General features: G+C 30.0%; 5 protein-coding genes across 5 annotated transcripts; 2 read left to right on the top strand and 3 right to left on the bottom strand.

The window, feature by feature from the left end:
* Positions 1-437: 437 nt before the first annotated feature.
* Positions 438-2,787, top strand: LOC131675730 (cell division cycle protein 20 homolog). Its single transcript, XM_058954839.1, has 8 exons — positions 438-577; positions 651-911; positions 988-1,139; positions 1,204-1,298; positions 1,352-1,643; positions 1,702-1,999; positions 2,064-2,380; positions 2,456-2,787. Exons 2-8 carry the CDS (start codon positions 796-798, stop codon positions 2,782-2,784), a joined length of 1,599 nt encoding a protein of 532 aa, XP_058810822.1. The 5' UTR covers positions 438-577; positions 651-795; the 3' UTR covers positions 2,785-2,787.
* A 598-nt stretch (positions 2,788-3,385) lies between these two features.
* LOC131675731 (oligoribonuclease) lies at positions 3,386-4,841 on the bottom strand. Its single transcript, XM_058954840.1, has 5 exons — positions 4,397-4,841; positions 4,135-4,238; positions 3,890-4,051; positions 3,594-3,814; positions 3,386-3,525 (listed from the first exon to the last, which is right to left on the bottom strand). Exons 1-5 carry the CDS (start codon positions 4,479-4,481, stop codon positions 3,393-3,395), a joined length of 705 nt encoding a protein of 234 aa, XP_058810823.1. The 5' UTR covers positions 4,482-4,841; the 3' UTR covers positions 3,386-3,392.
* Positions 4,842-7,814: 2,973 nt separating this feature from the next.
* On the bottom strand, positions 7,815-12,901 carry LOC131675788 (N-alpha-acetyltransferase 35, NatC auxiliary subunit). The gene is made up of 10 exons (XM_058954931.1): positions 12,778-12,901; positions 12,506-12,567; positions 11,847-12,385; positions 11,491-11,683; positions 11,239-11,420; positions 10,839-11,171; positions 10,368-10,760; positions 10,122-10,292; positions 9,928-10,044; positions 7,815-9,848 (listed from the first exon to the last, which is right to left on the bottom strand). The coding sequence occupies exons 1-10, from the start codon at positions 12,837-12,839 to the stop codon at positions 9,708-9,710; spliced, it is 2,193 nt and encodes a 730-aa protein (XP_058810914.1). The 5' UTR covers positions 12,840-12,901; the 3' UTR covers positions 7,815-9,707.
* A 516-nt stretch (positions 12,902-13,417) lies between these two features.
* On the top strand, positions 13,418-14,783 carry LOC131662713 (probable methylthioribulose-1-phosphate dehydratase). Its single transcript, XM_058932568.1, has 6 exons — positions 13,418-13,496; positions 13,577-13,693; positions 13,798-13,892; positions 14,044-14,312; positions 14,375-14,576; positions 14,644-14,783. Exons 2-6 carry the CDS (start codon positions 13,646-13,648, stop codon positions 14,762-14,764), a joined length of 735 nt encoding a protein of 244 aa, XP_058788551.1. The 5' UTR covers positions 13,418-13,496; positions 13,577-13,645; the 3' UTR covers positions 14,765-14,783.
* A 281-nt stretch (positions 14,784-15,064) lies between these two features.
* On the bottom strand, positions 15,065-17,067 carry LOC131662712 (CWF19-like protein 1). The gene is made up of 4 exons (XM_058932567.1): positions 16,228-17,067; positions 15,666-16,155; positions 15,451-15,588; positions 15,065-15,361 (listed from the first exon to the last, which is right to left on the bottom strand). The coding sequence occupies exons 1-4, from the start codon at positions 16,839-16,841 to the stop codon at positions 15,068-15,070; spliced, it is 1,536 nt and encodes a 511-aa protein (XP_058788550.1). The 5' UTR covers positions 16,842-17,067; the 3' UTR covers positions 15,065-15,067.
* Positions 17,068-17,293: the final 226 nt, after the last annotated feature.

Raw genomic sequence — 17,293 nt, 5'->3', positions numbered from 1 at the left:
ATAATTGGTAGTTTTTCATGTATACGTTATTATTATACAATTACCAACTTTTGACAAATTTATTGCAAATGAAAAAGAAAAAAAACAATTATTCCGAAGTAATTATAATCTTTAAAATTTTTAATTTATAGTTTTATTTACAATTTTCTTGAACAAAATAGTATTATTTTAAATAATTAATCTATAATTTAGTAGTTTATTCTTGGAAGATTTAAACGAATCAATTGTTTCGAAAGTAAAGTTGAACAAATTTGAATTGGCGTCTCGCCACGGCAGTGCCCACGACGTACAACATACATAGGTACGTCGCTCGCAGAGCAAACGCAGGTCACGCAGGTTATATAACGACGTTGGTGCGCTGCTAATGCTGACCGCTGATTTCTATTCGATGAACGTGAACGTCATTGTACATTTTCTCGTTTATGCTGTAATTTCAAATTAGACGGTTGCTTGAAAACGGCTGTTTAAAAGTCCACGTTCTTCGATGTCCTTTTAACGACGCTGTGCTTGATTTGGCAAGACTCAATTTAATCCACAAATTTTTTAATATTTATAATTTGACTACAGTTTGAATTAGGTAAGAAAAAAATTACTTTAAATTTTATTGATTTCACCTTTTTACGTTATTTTATTTACTGTGCCTTGGACAGCTCTGCTGAATAAGAACAGAAAATTTGACAATGCACGCGTCCTTGCTCCATTAGAAACCTTACTTTTCGATTGTATAAAATTCTTGTCAAACTAAAGTTAAACCTGGTGCATGATACTTTTATTATCAAATTCAGAACAGAAAGCATGTCTCATTTACGGTACATGAAGGAATTGAATAGTTTGACTAGAATGGACGATGCTATCAAAGGACCTGTGCCTAGATGGCAGAAAAAATGTTTAGATTCATCTAGCTCTTCCAGGTATAACAGGACTTATAAATTTATTATTGTCATAAAAAAGTACATCTAATTACGTTTATCTTAAATAATTTTATAGTGTCAATATGAGTTTGAATAGCTCTCGGAAAGCTATGAGTAGTTCAATGTCTAACAATAGTATTAGCACAGGAAAGACACCCAAGAAAGTATCAGAAAATTCTATTCGGATCAGAAGCAAAACTCCATCAAAAGGAACAAAAAAATCACCAAGTAATATTTGAACTTATAAAACTTAACTAACAAGATTGATTATCAATAACAATCAATATTACAGGTCGATCTACAACACCTACATCAAAAACTCCCTGTGCAGGTGATAGATTCATTCCTTCAAGGTCAACTACAAACTTTGAACTTGGATACTTCAAGGTAATAATTTGTAAACAATCTTGAAGTAAATCTGTATTAATTTCATTAATTAGTTACAGCAAACTCATAACTCTGATCAAGAAAGCAATGCATCAGATTGTTCAAGTCCTTCCAAACGTGAAATGCAACGTTTGATTGGAGAAAATTTACATGGAGGAGATGTTAATAGCATGAGAGTACTTTGTTATCAAAATAAGGCTCCAGCCCCTCCTGACGGTTATCAAAATCCTCTTAGAGTGGTGTATAGTCAAACAAAAACTCCATCCAGTGTTAAGTCCTCATCAAGATACATTCCACAAGCACCAGATCGTATTCTTGATGCACCTGAAATTGTTGATGACTATTGTAAGTATTAATTGTTGAACTAGAAATAATTAAGTTGCTTTATAAACATGAATTTCAGATTTGAATTTAGTTGACTGGTCATCAAGCAATATTCTAGCAGTAGCTTTAGGAGCAAATGTTTACTTGTGGAATGCTGGAACTGGCACAATAGAGCAACTTTTTGAGCTAGATGGCAATGATTATGTATGTTCGGTGGCTTGGATTCAAGAAGGCCCATACTTAGCTGTAGGAACAACTGTAGGTAATACAGAATTGTGGGATTGCAGTCAAATGAAAAGAGTCAGAGTTATGAGTGGCCATGCTGCTAGAGTCGGATCTCTTGCTTGGAATTCTCACATATTGACAAGTGGTTGCAGGTAATTTTGTTTTATGTTTTTGTCACTTGAAATATTAATAATTGAGCAATGATTTGCATAATAGAGCAGGTCAAATTGTTCATCATGACGTGAGACAACGTGAACATCTTGTGTCAACAATTAATGCACATGCACAAGAAGTTTGTGGCCTGAAATGGTCTCTTGATGGAAAGTACTTAGCAAGTGGAGGAAATGATAACATGCTCCAAATATGGCCATGCATGGCTGGTCAAAATCATTCTCATGTACAGCCTATTTATTCTCTCAACCAGCATCAAGCTGCAGTAAAAGCTCTTGCATGGTGTCCTTGGCAAAATCATGTTTTGGCAAGTGGGGGTGGTACAGCTGACAGAACCATCAGATTTTGGAATTGTAATACAGGTAATAATTGTAATTTAATGAATAAGAACTAACTTCAAAAGCTGATTACCTAATATTTTGTTATTTTCTATCCAGGTGCATGTCTAAATACAATTGACACTAAGTCTCAAGTTTGCTCATTACTTTGGTCTACAACTTATAAGGAAATAGTATCTGGTCATGGATATGCACAAAATCAACTGACAATTTGGAAATATCCAGCTATGACTAAAGTGGCTGAATTAACTGGTCACACTAGTAGGGTATTGCATCTTGCAATGTCACCTGATGGGACAACAGTTCTCAGTGCTGGAGCAGATGAGACATTGAGACTATGGAAATGCTTCATACCAGATCCACACAAAAAGAAAGAGTACATAGAATCGAAATCTGTAGTTTCGCGTTTGAAACAATCCATAAGATGAGACTTGAATTAGCCAATAAGATTTAAAATTATTTTTTTACACTCTGTGAGTTGTGATTTACATGAATATTTTGTAATACTGAGAATGAAGACTTGTAATCATGACTTGTTGTTTAAGTTAGATGATTTTTTACTTTTTATTAATGTACTGCAACTTTAAGATGATGAATTTCTTACTGATATTTTTATGCAACTTGGTCACTTGTCATGGTTAGCTATTAAAATATAAAACAACTTTTGATTTATGAAATTTATTTTATTCTATAAAATCTTAGTAAATTCTTGCACTCTGTAACTCTGTTATACAATTCAATTTTTGTGCATACTTGATTAATTAATTAGTAATGTGATGATCATTCTATCTTTTAATTAATGGTTTTTATTTAGCAGTGTTCGCCCTTTATCCCTTAGATAAATTAATATTATATCCTAGAAACTATTTATACATGTTGTACAATTGATTGCAATCTTCTCTAAATGAAAACTTTGCCCAAAGTGTTTCATTATCAATTTGATTTTTTGTATTGAATAGTTGCAAATGGAAATTGACATTTTATCTCAAGTTCTATAAAATTATTTATCAATGGCTTTCTGGAAAAAATAGTAGCATTATAGGGGATTAGCATTAAAAACATGATTCCTGTAGTAATCTAATTCTTGTATGCTTTCTTTGATATCATCTAAAGCCCTGTGATTTAACTTTTTTTTCGGAGCTGCTTTATGAATTTCAGGCTGCCAGCGTCTAGAAAATGAAAAAATGTAAATTAATTTTTATAAATGCAATTTGCATATTTTATGCCATTGTCATACTTGACGACTTCTTTGATGGATGAAACGTCAATAATTCTATAGTGCATGTATTCATTTGAGAGAGGCAAGTATTTTCGAAGAAATAAACGATCTATATATACAGAGTTACCAGCCATTGGACACTTTCCTTTTGGTAAGTATTTCATCATAAAATTCAATAAATTTCTATCCACCGACTTTTCATCTTCCGTACTTCTTCTACAAGCTTCAGTAAGTCCAGTCTGTGAAATTATTAACATTTATTTCAAACGAAAATTTTTAAATAATTTTAAATAGTACAAAATAAGTCTTATTACACTGCTATGCATGTTTGTACACCATTCATTCATTGCATTCAATTTGCTGTCTGGTTGATATAAAATAGTGGAAAACTCTTCACTAACAATATGTAAATTTTCATCAGTTACTAAACAGGCTACTTCCATTATCCTATCCTTTTCAACATCAAGTCCTGTCATCTACAAATATGCGGTCATGTTTTCATAAAGTAATAGCAATATAATTTTATTAAGTAATTTAGTAGAACAGACATATGACGAACCTCCAAATCAATCCAAACAATTCGATTTTTATTTTGATTGTTAGACATGTCTTCAGATTCTGATGATATTACAGTATCTGATATTTCAATGGGTTGGGTAATTACTGTTTATCCCAACAGAAATGTGAAAATTTTATTAAGCTTATAGTTAAAATACTATACATATTTATATATTTTAGCATATAAAGCTAAAATGTTATATTATTTTGAGTATGAATAATTTTCTGAGTAGTATATTAACAAATAATTATTGTAATAGTACCCTTTGTGCAGAAGTAATAAGAAACAGCTGGTTGAGTAAACTTTTTCACACAATTATGAACACATCTCAAAATTGACATATTCATCAAGAGTGAAGTGTATTAATTCAAAAATTGTTTGCGTAAGGATCAACTAAGAAATAAGACAAATGTAAATTGATACTTTCGTAGACATGTAAACACGTGTTCTTTGTGTATTTGCATTAATAACTTGCTCTTGTTTGACCGCGAAAGAAAAGTTCATGTTTAACTCTATTCACCCTCAATTTTGACATACTTTGAATTTGTAATCGGAAAACATTTTTAACAAACTTTACTATTTTATTTGTTTATATTGACTATATTCTATCGATATTTAATTGGTATTCGTTTACCATTTCAATAATTTTTAACTTATAAATGCATATGTGTGTACATATACATGTGCATGTGCAACTGCGATCTATGTTAGCCTTAGGGTTTTTACATAATAATTCAGACACATTGGAAATGATACGAAACGCTGCGCGCAACTATATCTGTGCAACGTGAACAGTCTACTGCTAGGAATTTTTTTAAAGTGCAAGTTTTAAAAACAAAAAGTATGAAAAATTAAATCAAACAAATGTATTACATCCTATAATGTCTTTGTATATAATTATAAACTGAATTTAAAGTTTTTATGGTTGCTGTTTTTTTTTTTCAATATCTTAGTGAATTGAAAATAAATAACAACAAATTTTTAAGATATTCTTTATTAGAGCTCTTTCGTTGATACTTTAGATTATCTATTTGTATATATATATCTTATTTTTATTATATCATATTTTACATCACATACTTTCGTATAAAATATGCAGTGAAAACAGTTATACATTTCAAATGTAAAAACTACGTTTAGCAATGTTATATATACAGCTTATATATTTAATTATTTTTTCAATACTTCATGCGCAAAAGTGTGTCTTTCTTGTACGCTCGGCAGTAATTAACGTGCGTTGAAAATCGCACTTTCCACACGTCGTATAGGCCCCGGTCCCATAGGTACGTACGGATGCGGACGGATACGGACGCGATCGCAACTCTTGTAACATCACTAAAAATATCTAGTTCGATTATTTAGTACCAACACTACCGGTAGTGAGCAAAAGTGACTGTTGTTTAAAACTGTAGCGTCGAACGTACCACATTTAATGAACGCCTATCTAACCTTTACATTATTGCAGTCAATAAGATGGCAAATGATAGAGAATTGATAGACTTTCAACTACAATTAGTGGAATTAGGCCTTAATTTTATGGAAGTACTTGAATATATGAGAAGAAGAAGAAAATATATAAAAATGATATGTATTAATCATCCCAAAAACTTTTTTTACATTAGCATACTCATCAATAAGCAATATTCATGAAAATTTGAAAAGTAAATTGTAGACCTGACATTTGAACATTAAATGTGTACGTTCGGCGCTACAGTTTTAAACAACAGTCACTTTTACTCACTACCGGTAGTGTTGGTACTAAATAATCGAACTAGATATTTTTAGTGATGTTACTACAGTTGCGATTCGCGTCCGTATCCGTCTGCATCCGTACGTACATACCTATGGCACCGGGGTCATAAAAAAATACGATTCGGCACATTACATGTTCGGGAAAGAGTTTCGTGTCTCGGGTAATATATCGGATAATATACGGGTAATCACTCGAGCATAAACGCCACACGAGACAAGAATCTACTTTCCCGCACTTGTATCGTGATGTATACTAATATCTACTACAAACACCAGATTCACTTAGTTTATAAGAAAACTATCAGAGTTCTTAATGTTCTAAACTCACATTTTGCTGTATAACCATTAATTTTATTTATTCTACTAATAGATGACTAATTAGTAAATTAGCATAATTATATGTATGATTATGATGAAAATATGTTAACGACCAACATCTTAAAATTTTTTTGTTATTATTTATATTCAATGCACTGAGATATTGAAAAACGGTCAATCATTTAAAATAATGCAACTATAAAAACTTAAAATTAAGTTTATATACAAAAACATTAAGATTTAATATATTTGTTTGATTTCTTTCTTCATAATTTTTGTTTTCAAAATATGCGCCATTCAAAGAGTCCCAGCGCGCACAGATGGCTGCGTGTCATTTTCTAGTCGCATGTCGGAATTCATGTCATATTGGAAGTATCTGAACTGTTCTGTAAAAACCCATGCAAATGGAGTGATACAATTAAATACAATACAAGTATATAGAATATAATTAGGTTTTTGTAATCACCTGACAACATGGATAACAATTACAATAAAATTTTATATTTGGGTTTGACACAATAGAGCATTTTCAATTGTGACGTTATGAGCAAATGGCGGTATACTCGAGGATAAAATTAAAATTCGGACTTTAGTATTAAATTGTAAAATGTTAAACGACATCATTCTTATACAGGATAATAGTCCAATTTATATAAAATTTTTACTTCGTAAACTTTCCAAATATATAATTTTGTATGTAAACGCCGTCTCACTGACGAAATGTGCAGTTATAAATATTTGGAGTGTTTTCTAGCGCAATATAGTAATTAATTTTTATTGTAATGATAATCGGTGTGATGCCCGTAAAAAATATTTTTCGCATATTTATTTTGACATATAATATATTTTGAATTATTAATTTTTTTACAAAGTGATCATTAAAAAAATAATAATTAATTAGGTTACGTATGAATCGCAAGTAGAGTTGTGGTCGTCGTGGATTGAGCTTAAGGGCTTTTCCACATGAGGAAATATTCCCGTAATGTTTTTGTTCTTGTGTGATTTTGCACCTCCCGGAACATTAGTATAGTTCACCGTCTACCTCCGTACACGTATTCAGTGATTTAAGAAGTGTTGCAGAAGGCGCAAAATACGTCCGCCTTTGTTAACTTCTTAAACCACAGAGTATATAAACAAAAGTAGATTATGAACTGTACTAATGTTTCGAGAAGTATAAAATCATACGGAACAAAAACATCACAAGAATATTCCATCATTCCTAGTGTCGAAAGGCTCTAAGGGGAATGGGTGATTATTTTTTAAATTTACAGGGAAATGTACGGTCTCGATATGAAGACGAAGTGAAAATAATTAATTATGTTGACCAGTATATATTAAAAAAATGAATGTGATATAAATTAAAAAAAACTTGTCAGCTATATAGTTGATAGATATTGTTAACTAGGTCACATTAAAAATTAATGATTCAGACAATATTATGCGAAAAATATTTTTTCATGAGCGATACATAAGTTATTATTAAAATAAATATTAATTACTATACACATGAATGTTTCACTGGAAATAATTATAATTATTACAAAGCTTTCTGCATATAATAACTAATCGTGTTTTCAAAGTTTATGGAACAATTTTAAATAAGTCGATACTATAGAAGATTAATGAGTTGAATATTTTATATTTAAAAAAAAATTAAAGCCTAAATTTTAATTTTTTTCCAAGTATGTGTCCATGTTGCTTGTAACGTCACAACTGAATATTCTTTATATAAACATTACCTGCCACAATTAAAAAATGAGCACCTTCTAGAATTTTCATTGCTTATTACTTTCAAAATTCTATTTCTTAATTATCAAAGTTTACACAATATTGTATATAAAATTTCCAAAAATACGATATAGGATTTAGTTAAATTCGCGTACGTGTATATTTTGGGATTGGCGATCAAGTCCATTATATATAGACAACATTTACATGAAAATCGGTCACCTATACGCACCATCATGCAGAGCGAATCGCAATAGCCTGGAAAGCAGATCATATATTGAATAATGGTATTAGATTGGAACTTGATATTGCCAATATAAAGAAATGTTATTTATGCACAGTGACATTCTATAAGAAAATCAACATTGATTAAACCTATTCATTCTAATCTACACAATAAATAAGTTTGATAATTTTTTCGAGAAGTTTATTCGTTACCTAAACTTTGTTAGATTGCTTTTTTACATGAAAATGTCAAAACTAATGAATTGATAAATATACATTAATATATTATAAAATTTAATATAACAAAGTTACATCTTTGTATATATACAAAATTTTATAATACAAGTTTGGTAATTTCAATGGACATTCACTGTCTTAATTTTGTCTATATGCTTGCAAATGACGATTTATATTTATATCTAATATAATAAAGAATTTTTATTAATACTAGAAAGAACTTATTTTCAAAAACTTGAAAATGTTCCTTTCAATAAAATATTTTTACATCACAATTAAAATGTTAAGCTATTCGCCAATTGTGCAGTAATATAAAACCATTGATACACCAACTTTAATATAAACTAGCCTTTTTTTCGTATATTTTTTTTGTAACTCATCTTGGATAATTGGATAATTGATAATAATGCAATTTGATTATAAATATTATAATATGCATTAAGTCTCTCTGCAAATCAGATATGTTACTTTCATGTCCAAAAATTTATGCGACCAATAGAATAATAATAGAAGACAAAATGGAAATTCTATACAAGCAAAGTTGAACATTGAATATCGATAACAAGAAATAAATATCTTATCATCTTTTATATTCTTGTCACACTGTTGATAAAATACAACACTTTTATTTTTGTTATATCTTTAATTTATATCTACCTGTGCACCAAGGAAACACTTTTTATAGTTCATTTTTTGCACAATCATTAACACACTCATATACTTAAATAATTCGAACATACTAACAAAAATAAGCTTATTAACAAAAGAAATTTATAAATTATCATTTTTCAATTGAATCGAATTCAATTCAATTTTTCAAATAAAGTTTGCAAAGAATTTAATTTTCTGTAACAAAGTTTCGTTTCTTTTTTCAAAGAAACCCCAGCAACATAAGTCACATTCGATATAATTTATAAGTAAAATTGCTAAAATATATATTTACAAAAACAAGAAGCAAACGTATGTAGTATTAAAAAAATAGTAATGTATTTGAGTCTTTTAATTGAAAAGACTCAAACTAATGTCTTTTGAAAAAAGTTTGTTATTAATCGATCGACTAAGCTTCATAATAATAATAAAAAGTTATCTTTTTCTAGAACTTCGTATATTTTTGGGGATTGTCAGGTTTTCTTTAGAATTTCCGTAAATTATAGCAATTAATCGCTGAATTTTCACAGAAAATCTTCTATAATCACGGAAGACGAAACTGTGTCCTGTGTTAAATCATTCAGCATGGCAGTTATTTTTCTTCACATTCAATCAAAATAAATAATAATCAGAAATATTTGTTTCTAAATCAGTCCTTAAATTATTTATGGGAGTTTGATAATTGGAAAATGTTGATGGCACGAGAAGTCGAAAATTGGAGGCTCTTTCGAATCTTTTTTATGCCCACCAGAGAGTAACTTTAGTACGATGAAATTCGTCTTAGCTACTTTTAGTAAATCATTTATCTGCGAACAAATAACATAATTGAATTAATGTAAATTGATTTTAATTACTAAAAAATTACTACAAAAACTTTAATTTCACCTCATTTACAGTATTAGGATTAGCAGGATTAAGTTCGAGTGCACGATCCAACATATTTTTAGCTTGATGAAAATGACGACAACCGTCGAAATATTGAGTTTCGCTGCTGTTTTTTTCCTAAAAAATGTTGTCCATTCATATAGTGAATATAGTAATTCTATCCAATTTATACGTACATAAAAATGTAAGCTTACGTTTCTGTACATTTGAGCATTTGTCATTTCGATAAACTTTTTATAGTGAACTGGTGGTGGTGTGATCAATGAGGAAAAAGGTAAAAGTCGATGTTCGTATCGCACTCGTTCGCAATCGAATTGAATTTCCGGTAATGGTATTCTATCGTCCATACGAAAGCCAACTAATGCCTAAAAATAAATGATTATTTAAAAATAATTACAATTACGTACTGTGAATCGTAGTTTAACGTCACTATACATTACCTTATAAAATCCTCCACAAATATTTTGCATGGCTTGATACAACAGTATTTCTAAGTAATATGGTCTGGGCGTTGCTTTCTTTTTTTTACTTTTGGCACTCTTTTTACTACTTCTGCCTTTCTGCTGCTCATTATGCATGTCTTGCTCTATGATAAATGTGTCAGCCCTTGTTATTGCAGACACAAGCCAACCATATAGAAACTCAAAGAGATACCAAAATATATAATGATATTCATGAACCGAATAGAGCTCAAGTTCAAAACCACTTAACAAATACATGACCATTACGCGCAATGTATGGTACAAAATCCACGTTCCAAAACATGCCAAATGAGGCCTTGGTGTATCACTTTTGAGTGATAGTGTATGCATAAAACTATCGACTCGTTCAGCCTGCAAAAATGTATAATATTTATAATAATTAACGGTATATAAAAATAAATACTTATTAAAGTATGTCTAATATAATACCTCATCCTGCAAAGCTGCACAATTTTCAAATAGGTATGCTAATCTATCTCTTTGTCTAGCTCTGTTATGGCCAGTTGTTTGTAACAAAATTGCAAAAAAACTGGCACAGTGTGCTAAAAATTTATCAACACACTCTTTTGCTTGAGTATTTTGCAATAAGCTGCTCTTTGGCAACAGCGCAGGTGGTGCAATGAAATTTCTCGCTGCGTCTCTCAGAATGTCAATAAAATTATGAACACCAAAGACGCGATTCACTGATGGCAAATAAACAATTTGCAGCATTGATCTAGACAATATACAAGGACTTTGTCGCGAGAATTCCAAAAAAAAGTCCTAAAACATAAGATAACGAATTAAACAAAACAAAATAATACCAGTAATAAATAATTAAAAACATTACCAAAGCAGCATGAAAACTAGTATAGCTTGTAATTTTAGTTACAGTTTTAAACCGATTTATAAGTTCATCTATATATTCAAGGGCTTCAACTCTTGGTTTAATTTTAGTATATCTTGGAAATGTAGGTGGCAGTAATCTTTGGTTAATCATTGGATCAAAACCCATCACATTAGGGTGATTTGCTAGAAAAAAATCAGAAAGCTTTTTAGAAAATCAGCAACTTTTTGTAATAGAATATTTAAAATTACTTACTGATTTCATCAGCCTTTATTCCTCTACTGATTGTTTTTATGATAACTTGTATCATATCCGAACAATTTGAAAGAAGACGTTGAGATCCACTCAAATTTAGTTGGAGCTGCTCTTTTCTTCCCATTAGTGTTAAAATTTGATAGAACATTTTTGTAAACCGTATCCTAGCATAAAGAGCTAATCCGTCGTTATACTGGAAAAATAAAAATAAATAACATTACAATAACATTGATTTAACTTTGTGTTGGAATTAAATCAAATATAAACCAATTAAAATTTTTAATTTAACCAATTAATAAATCACTGCCTAATTTACTTTTGTAGTAAATATGTTCATTTTAATCATCAAATATTACCTCTCTTTCTGTCTCATCGTCAACAGGCTTAATCCTACTTTTCCTGTGCAATTCTTCTTCAACTTCTCTCAGCATTGAAGTAGTTTTTTGTTCTGTAATATCTGGCTGTAGTTTATAACCTCCATACATAACACTCTGGAAGTCCTCTTCTTCATACACGGAAGCTTTTATGATACACTCCCTAATTTCCTCAATTATTTTATAAACAGCATAACAAAAAGTTTTCAAAGTCTTATCAATAATTTGATCGGGTTGATGCAAGTACAAATTAGTAAACACTGTCTGTGCCAAACTATGACCCTCCAACCATGAAACTATACAAGCATAAGTCGAATCAATAATGCCAATGATCTCTGAAGGGGTAAGACCATCTAGCTTAATAATTCCATTATCTGCTGCCTGTGAAAATGTGTATGGCTTATTGTTGCCTCGATTACAGAGCATTCCAGCATCCATTTTCGGATCCATCATCTCAATAGCAGACATTGCATCAAACAATCCAAACAGCTCATCATGCACCAATTCTCCTAACTCCAATTCTAGTTTGGCAATTATAAAAATTTATTAATATTTAAACATTTTATAAAATTCTTTTAAATGTTATGGCATAATATTTATACGAATTTCTGTAAAATAATTTTTTTCAATATCAAACTCACCTTTGATAGCTTCAAAGAAATCTTGTGTAATATCCACCCAGTAGAACGATTCCTGCTCGAGGCTGAAAAGTGCCATATTCATTAATGTTAATTTTCAATATCAATTTGTAAATTTACTGAAATATCATATTTGAAAAAAATTTTTAAATTAATTATAGAATTCGTCAGCTTGCATACGTCATAATAATAGAATTGAGCTAAACTATTTGTCACACTGTCATTCTAAATAACGTTTAAACTATATCGACAATTGTCATCGTGAAAGTACTTACGTTTCTTTTTCATCACACATTTTTTCTAAGAAATTTTGTTCTTCTACAAATAACCTCGCCATTTTTGTGGCTCTTTTCCTTTCTTTTCCTTTGCAAGCTAAATTTCTCTATATATAGTGATAAAAAACTAACCTTGTTTACACACCTTCTCATCACAAAGTGTTGCCACTATTTCAGATTAAAATTCCACTGCGAACATCAATTTTAGTGAATTATTATGGTGTTTTGAGCTTGTTGCTAAACCTGCTTAGCTATTTTTCATTATTTGAAAAACAAATGTTATTAAATAAAATTAAATCAATGTTTCAGTTATTAGTTCATCTAAAATTATTATATTTAGACATTTAAAATTTAAAAATTGACATTGTAGATACAAGTTTAGCTGTATATAATGTTGTCATTAGTTCATTAAATCATTCAAAAAATTTAACAAAAAAACCGCTTTTTATGTCAATTACGAAAAAATTAACATTTTTCAAAGGAATAAATACCTACTAAAATATTTCAGGATTTCTTCGCCTTGCACGCAAAAACAGTAACGTGCTTTGAACGAATGACGGTCAAAGTGATTCGCTATTCACCATGCACCCCCACACTCGCAGAATGTGCAAACCAGCCGCTTATATGTGTACACTGTGATAACACACTCGGCGCAGGCTGGAGAAGCTTGAGAGATAAAAAGCTGCTTTTGATACGCAATTTGTATTTTTATACAAACCGTATGGACAAAATTTATTTTTAAGCATTTTATGTTATAACACTCGCAATAAATATTTGTTTGGTCTATATCATTCAACAGGTCCTAGAATTGAAAGCTTCTGTTATAGCGTCACTCGCACGTCAATCAAAAAAAAAGAGAGGCTTTAAAATGTCAGAGTGTAATAAAATAGATCATTATGACAAAAATTTTGATAAAGTAAGTCCTTAATTCTTTAATATCTACGTTATTTTAATAACAAAATATGTTCCTATTTGACTCTTCATGAGAGTTTTATTTTATACTGATTGTTCTATTTTTAGGAGCATCCAAAAAATTTGATACCAGAGCTTTGCAGACAGTTTTATGACTTGGGATGGGTCACTGGAACTGGTGGAGGAATTTCCATAAAACATGAGTAAATTTGAAGTTATTTATTTTTAATTTTATGTGAATAAAATACTATATAATACCAAATTAATGCTAGATAAGCTCAGCAAGGAATATTACTGGAATTCATTCTGTTTTTTAGTATAAAGATTAACTGTTACAATTATTGAAATTTTCAGAGACAAAATATACATTGCTCCTTCTGGAGTACAAAAAGAAAGAATTATACCAAATGATATGTTTGTACAAGACATACAAGGTAAAGATTTGGAGCTACCTCCTCCAGAAAAAAAATTGAAGAAGTCTCAATGCACACCTTTATTCATGAATGCTTATATCATGAGAAATGCCGGAGCTGTAATTCATACTCACTCCAAATTTGCTGTTATGGTTACTTTACTTTGGCCTGGAAAAGAGTTCCGTGTCACACACCTTGAAATGATCAAAGGTAAACATAATATTAATTTCAACGTTATCAGATAAAAATTTTATGAATATAATTTTCAATAGGTATTCGTAATCAACAGCTGGGGCGAGCATATAGATTTGATGAAGAATTAGTTGTGCCCATCATTGAAAATACACCTTTTGAAGAGGATTTGAAAGATCGCATGGCTGAAGTAATAAAAGAATATCCAGAATCTTGTGCAGTGCTTGTTCGTAGACATGGAGTGTATGTTTGGGGTGATACTTGGCAACAAGCAAAAACAATGTAATTTGTTAATTAATAATCAGGTATCATGAATTAATGTTATTTAATATCATAATTCATATTTCAGGACTGAATGTTATGACTACCTCTTTGATATTGCTATACAAATGAAAAATAGTGGGCTGGATCCACTTATAACTCCAGAGCTACACGAGCTAAAATATCAAAGAAAAAGTACTCAAGTTTAATACTCTCAAATAGAAATGGCAAGTACAAATAAAAGTGCCATAATATATTGTCCACGTTTTGTATAATTTACATTTTCTGAGTGATTTACAATTTTTTTACAGTTTATATAAATAATCAAGTACAAATTATTTATATCATTTAAATTTCGTGGCACTATAGCTAAATAAATGTCAATAAAAATGTAACAAAGGTATACACTGCATTAAAGAACTGTATGTCTTAAAGAAATACCCCATTCAATAACTTTGTATATTTACAATTATTATATATTGGTTAACCACTGAGAAATATTTTGAAAAATTTTATAGTTTTACACTAAAAGGCTCAAATTTAGCCTTTATCTCTTCTGCTAAAGCAAATTCCTTTTCTTTACTCAATTGACAATCTCTCCAGTCAAATCTTTCAGGAACATCTAATATTCTATCTGAACAAAGCACTTCTCTACCAAACTGCAGTGGAAAGTCCTTTTTTATTTTGTAAAAAAGTTTTTCTCCGTCTGGGAGTTCAACATAAAAGTACAGTGTTCCTGGTGGAGCTATTTCATGAAGATTAATATCTAATTCTTTCATCTGAATATGATAAACACTTGCAATTTCCTAAAAATTTAGTTTAAACTTAATTTTTAAAGCAATTTCATTACTTACTTCATCTTATAATTTTTAAAATTCTAATAATAATTTCTTACTTGGAATGTTTGTTTCAAAGCTGGAGCTTGATTCTTATGAATAGGAACTGCTTGCAGTTGACAATGCGATGTCTTAAAATTTCTTTCAAAAAATACTACTACTCGATCACTTGGTTCGAAGAATTTTTTCAAGGACTCCTGGGTAAAGGGTGGAATGAATTTGATAATTATTTTCAGAAATTGTATTACAAATATTATATATCAAAATTCATTACCTTATAAATATTCACTTCTTGTTTCACTTCTTCTGGCAAAGTTGATAAACTTTGATGATGCCTAATAGGTGTAATTAAAAAGTGATCATCAACAATACCACCTTTTGCTAAAGCTAAGTATACTTCTTTGCCAATAGATATAACTAAGTGTTTTGCAACATCCTCACTTGTTAAACAAAACCAGCATTTGTTCTGATCAAACTCTATTCTTGGACGTTTCGCTTTTTTCTTGTCACCTCTAGATTCCATATCATAAAAGAACTGAGACGTACCTTCTTTCTTTTTGTTTGGATTAGTTTGCAACATAAATCTTGGATATGGACTTGGAGTTTCATCTGTTGTCTTTTGTATTAACTCTGACATCCTAATGTTATTCACTGGAGTTAAATTTAAGGCATAAAGGTATTTTTTCTTTTCAGCATTTCCTACTTTTGCAAGCCCTATGAATCTGGTTGCTATGTCAATACCATCTTGACTTTCATTTTGATTTCTGTATATAGGATATTTTCAATTATTACTGATTCATCATCTTTTATATTTTTATAAATTATTTAAAGTTTACCTGTATGGTGGTCTTTCATAATGAATATTTTCCATTCCACATACATGATATCTTGGCTTCACATGAGTAGCTAACCATGAGATTAATGAAGATCCTTTGTATTCAAATTTTGGTTTGTTTTCTATACTGTTAGTTATACCTTCTGGCCATTGTGACGTTAATAAAATATCAACGCCTCGAAAAGCTGGACTTCCTTTCAAACAAGCATTCCTAACAGCTGTTACAGCTTTATCATCAAATAAACATTCTTTCGGTATATCAGGACTCTTTTGAACTCCACTGAGATAAACTATTTTTAAACCTAAACTTGACGTGTACAATCCATAATTACCTAAGTAAGTGAGATTTGTACAAATTTCACAGCCATTTTCATTTGGATAATACTTTATATGTTCTTTTTTATTTGGACCAAGAATATATGTAGGTACAGATATCGTTTTGGATCCATCTTTGTAAGGTTCTAATTCTTTGTTGTTTTGGCCAAAAAAGTTACCAACGCAAAGTAGAAAATCAAATGGACCACTTTGCTTGTTAATAGCCTCTACTTTTGAGAAAAGAAATTTGAAGTGACCCTCCACATCCCCGCATAATAAAACTTTTTGTCTTTCTGACATATTTTTAAAACTATCAGTTTTTCTAAACTCTATTTTTCAAAATGTTTGCAGGTTAGAAAATAATGATTTCAATTGTCGCTTCAATTAAAAATGGAAAAAAATTAGAATACAAATAAGCAACATAAAAAAACTTTTTTGAAGGAAAAAATTCGGTATAAAATAAAGCAAAAATTAATTATTTAATTTTATAAATAACTTGTAACGGTTCTATGGTTACAACTAATAATATTGAGTTTGTTGTTTGCTTATATTTGTAATGTACAGTTTGTCACCTTGCATGGAATGGAAAGTTGACGCACTGCAAGGAAATTCGCGCCAAAATTTGAACTGAAAAAAATGATAGGATTAACGAATAAAATAAACAGTAGAATGATTTATAATTATCAGAAATCATTCAGAAATCAATTGAGATATAATAATTGTTTGCGAAAATAAGTTGACTATCCTTAACA

Source organism: Phymastichus coffea, unplaced genomic scaffold (genome assembly GCF_024137745.1).
Source record: "Phymastichus coffea isolate CEN01 unplaced genomic scaffold, Cenicafe_Pcof_1.1 PCOF00028, whole genome shotgun sequence".
NCBI classification, from domain to species: domain Eukaryota; kingdom Metazoa; phylum Arthropoda; class Insecta; order Hymenoptera; family Eulophidae; genus Phymastichus; species Phymastichus coffea.
The sequence above is the reverse complement of the archived record's forward strand: the minus strand, read 5'-3'. Positions and strand labels throughout refer to the sequence as shown.

What these genes read in the sequence shown, in the direction of transcription:
- LOC131675730 (XM_058954839.1), top strand. Translation starts at nt 796, where the DNA reads ATGTCTCATTTACGGTACATGAAGGAATTGAATAGTTTGACTAGAATG. An exon ending in GATTCATCTAGCTCTTCCAG is followed by an intron (nt 912 to 987) that starts GTATAACAGGAC and finishes ATAATTTTATAG; the next exon opens with TGTCAATATGAGTTTGAATA. An exon ending in AGGAACAAAAAAATCACCAA is followed by an intron (nt 1,140 to 1,203) that starts GTAATATTTGAA and finishes TCAATATTACAG; the next exon opens with GTCGATCTACAACACCTACA.
- LOC131675731 (XM_058954840.1), bottom strand. Translation starts at nt 4,481, where the DNA reads ATGAATATGTCAATTTTGAGATGTGTTCATAATTGTGTGAAAAAGTTT. An exon ending in TTGTTTGGATTGATTTGGAG is followed by an intron (nt 4,052 to 4,134) that starts GTTCGTCATATG and finishes GCATATTTGTAG; the next exon opens with ATGACAGGACTTGATGTTGA. An exon ending in GTACAAACATGCATAGCAGT is followed by an intron (nt 3,815 to 3,889) that starts GTAATAAGACTT and finishes ATAATTTCACAG; the next exon opens with ACTGGACTTACTGAAGCTTG.
- LOC131675788 (XM_058954931.1), bottom strand. Translation starts at nt 12,839, where the DNA reads ATGGCGAGGTTATTTGTAGAAGAACAAAATTTCTTAGAAAAAATGTGT. An exon ending in TTTCTTTGAAGCTATCAAAG is followed by an intron (nt 12,386 to 12,505) that starts GTGAGTTTGATA and finishes TTGCCAAACTAG; the next exon opens with AATTGGAGTTAGGAGAATTG. An exon ending in AATAAAGGCTGATGAAATCA is followed by an intron (nt 11,421 to 11,490) that starts GTAAGTAATTTT and finishes ATTTTTTTCTAG; the next exon opens with CAAATCACCCTAATGTGATG.
- LOC131662713 (XM_058932568.1), top strand. Translation starts at nt 13,646, where the DNA reads ATGTCAGAGTGTAATAAAATAGATCATTATGACAAAAATTTTGATAAA. An exon ending in ACACCTTGAAATGATCAAAG is followed by an intron (nt 14,313 to 14,374) that starts GTAAACATAATA and finishes AATTTTCAATAG; the next exon opens with GTATTCGTAATCAACAGCTG. An exon ending in TGGCAACAAGCAAAAACAAT is followed by an intron (nt 14,577 to 14,643) that starts GTAATTTGTTAA and finishes TTCATATTTCAG; the next exon opens with GACTGAATGTTATGACTACC.
- LOC131662712 (XM_058932567.1), bottom strand. Translation starts at nt 16,841, where the DNA reads ATGTCAGAAAGACAAAAAGTTTTATTATGCGGGGATGTGGAGGGTCAC. An exon ending in AAGAAGTGAATATTTATAAG is followed by an intron (nt 15,589 to 15,665) that starts GTAATGAATTTT and finishes CCCTTTACCCAG; the next exon opens with GAGTCCTTGAAAAAATTCTT. An exon ending in CTTTGAAACAAACATTCCAA is followed by an intron (nt 15,362 to 15,450) that starts GTAAGAAATTAT and finishes CTAAATTTTTAG; the next exon opens with GAAATTGCAAGTGTTTATCA.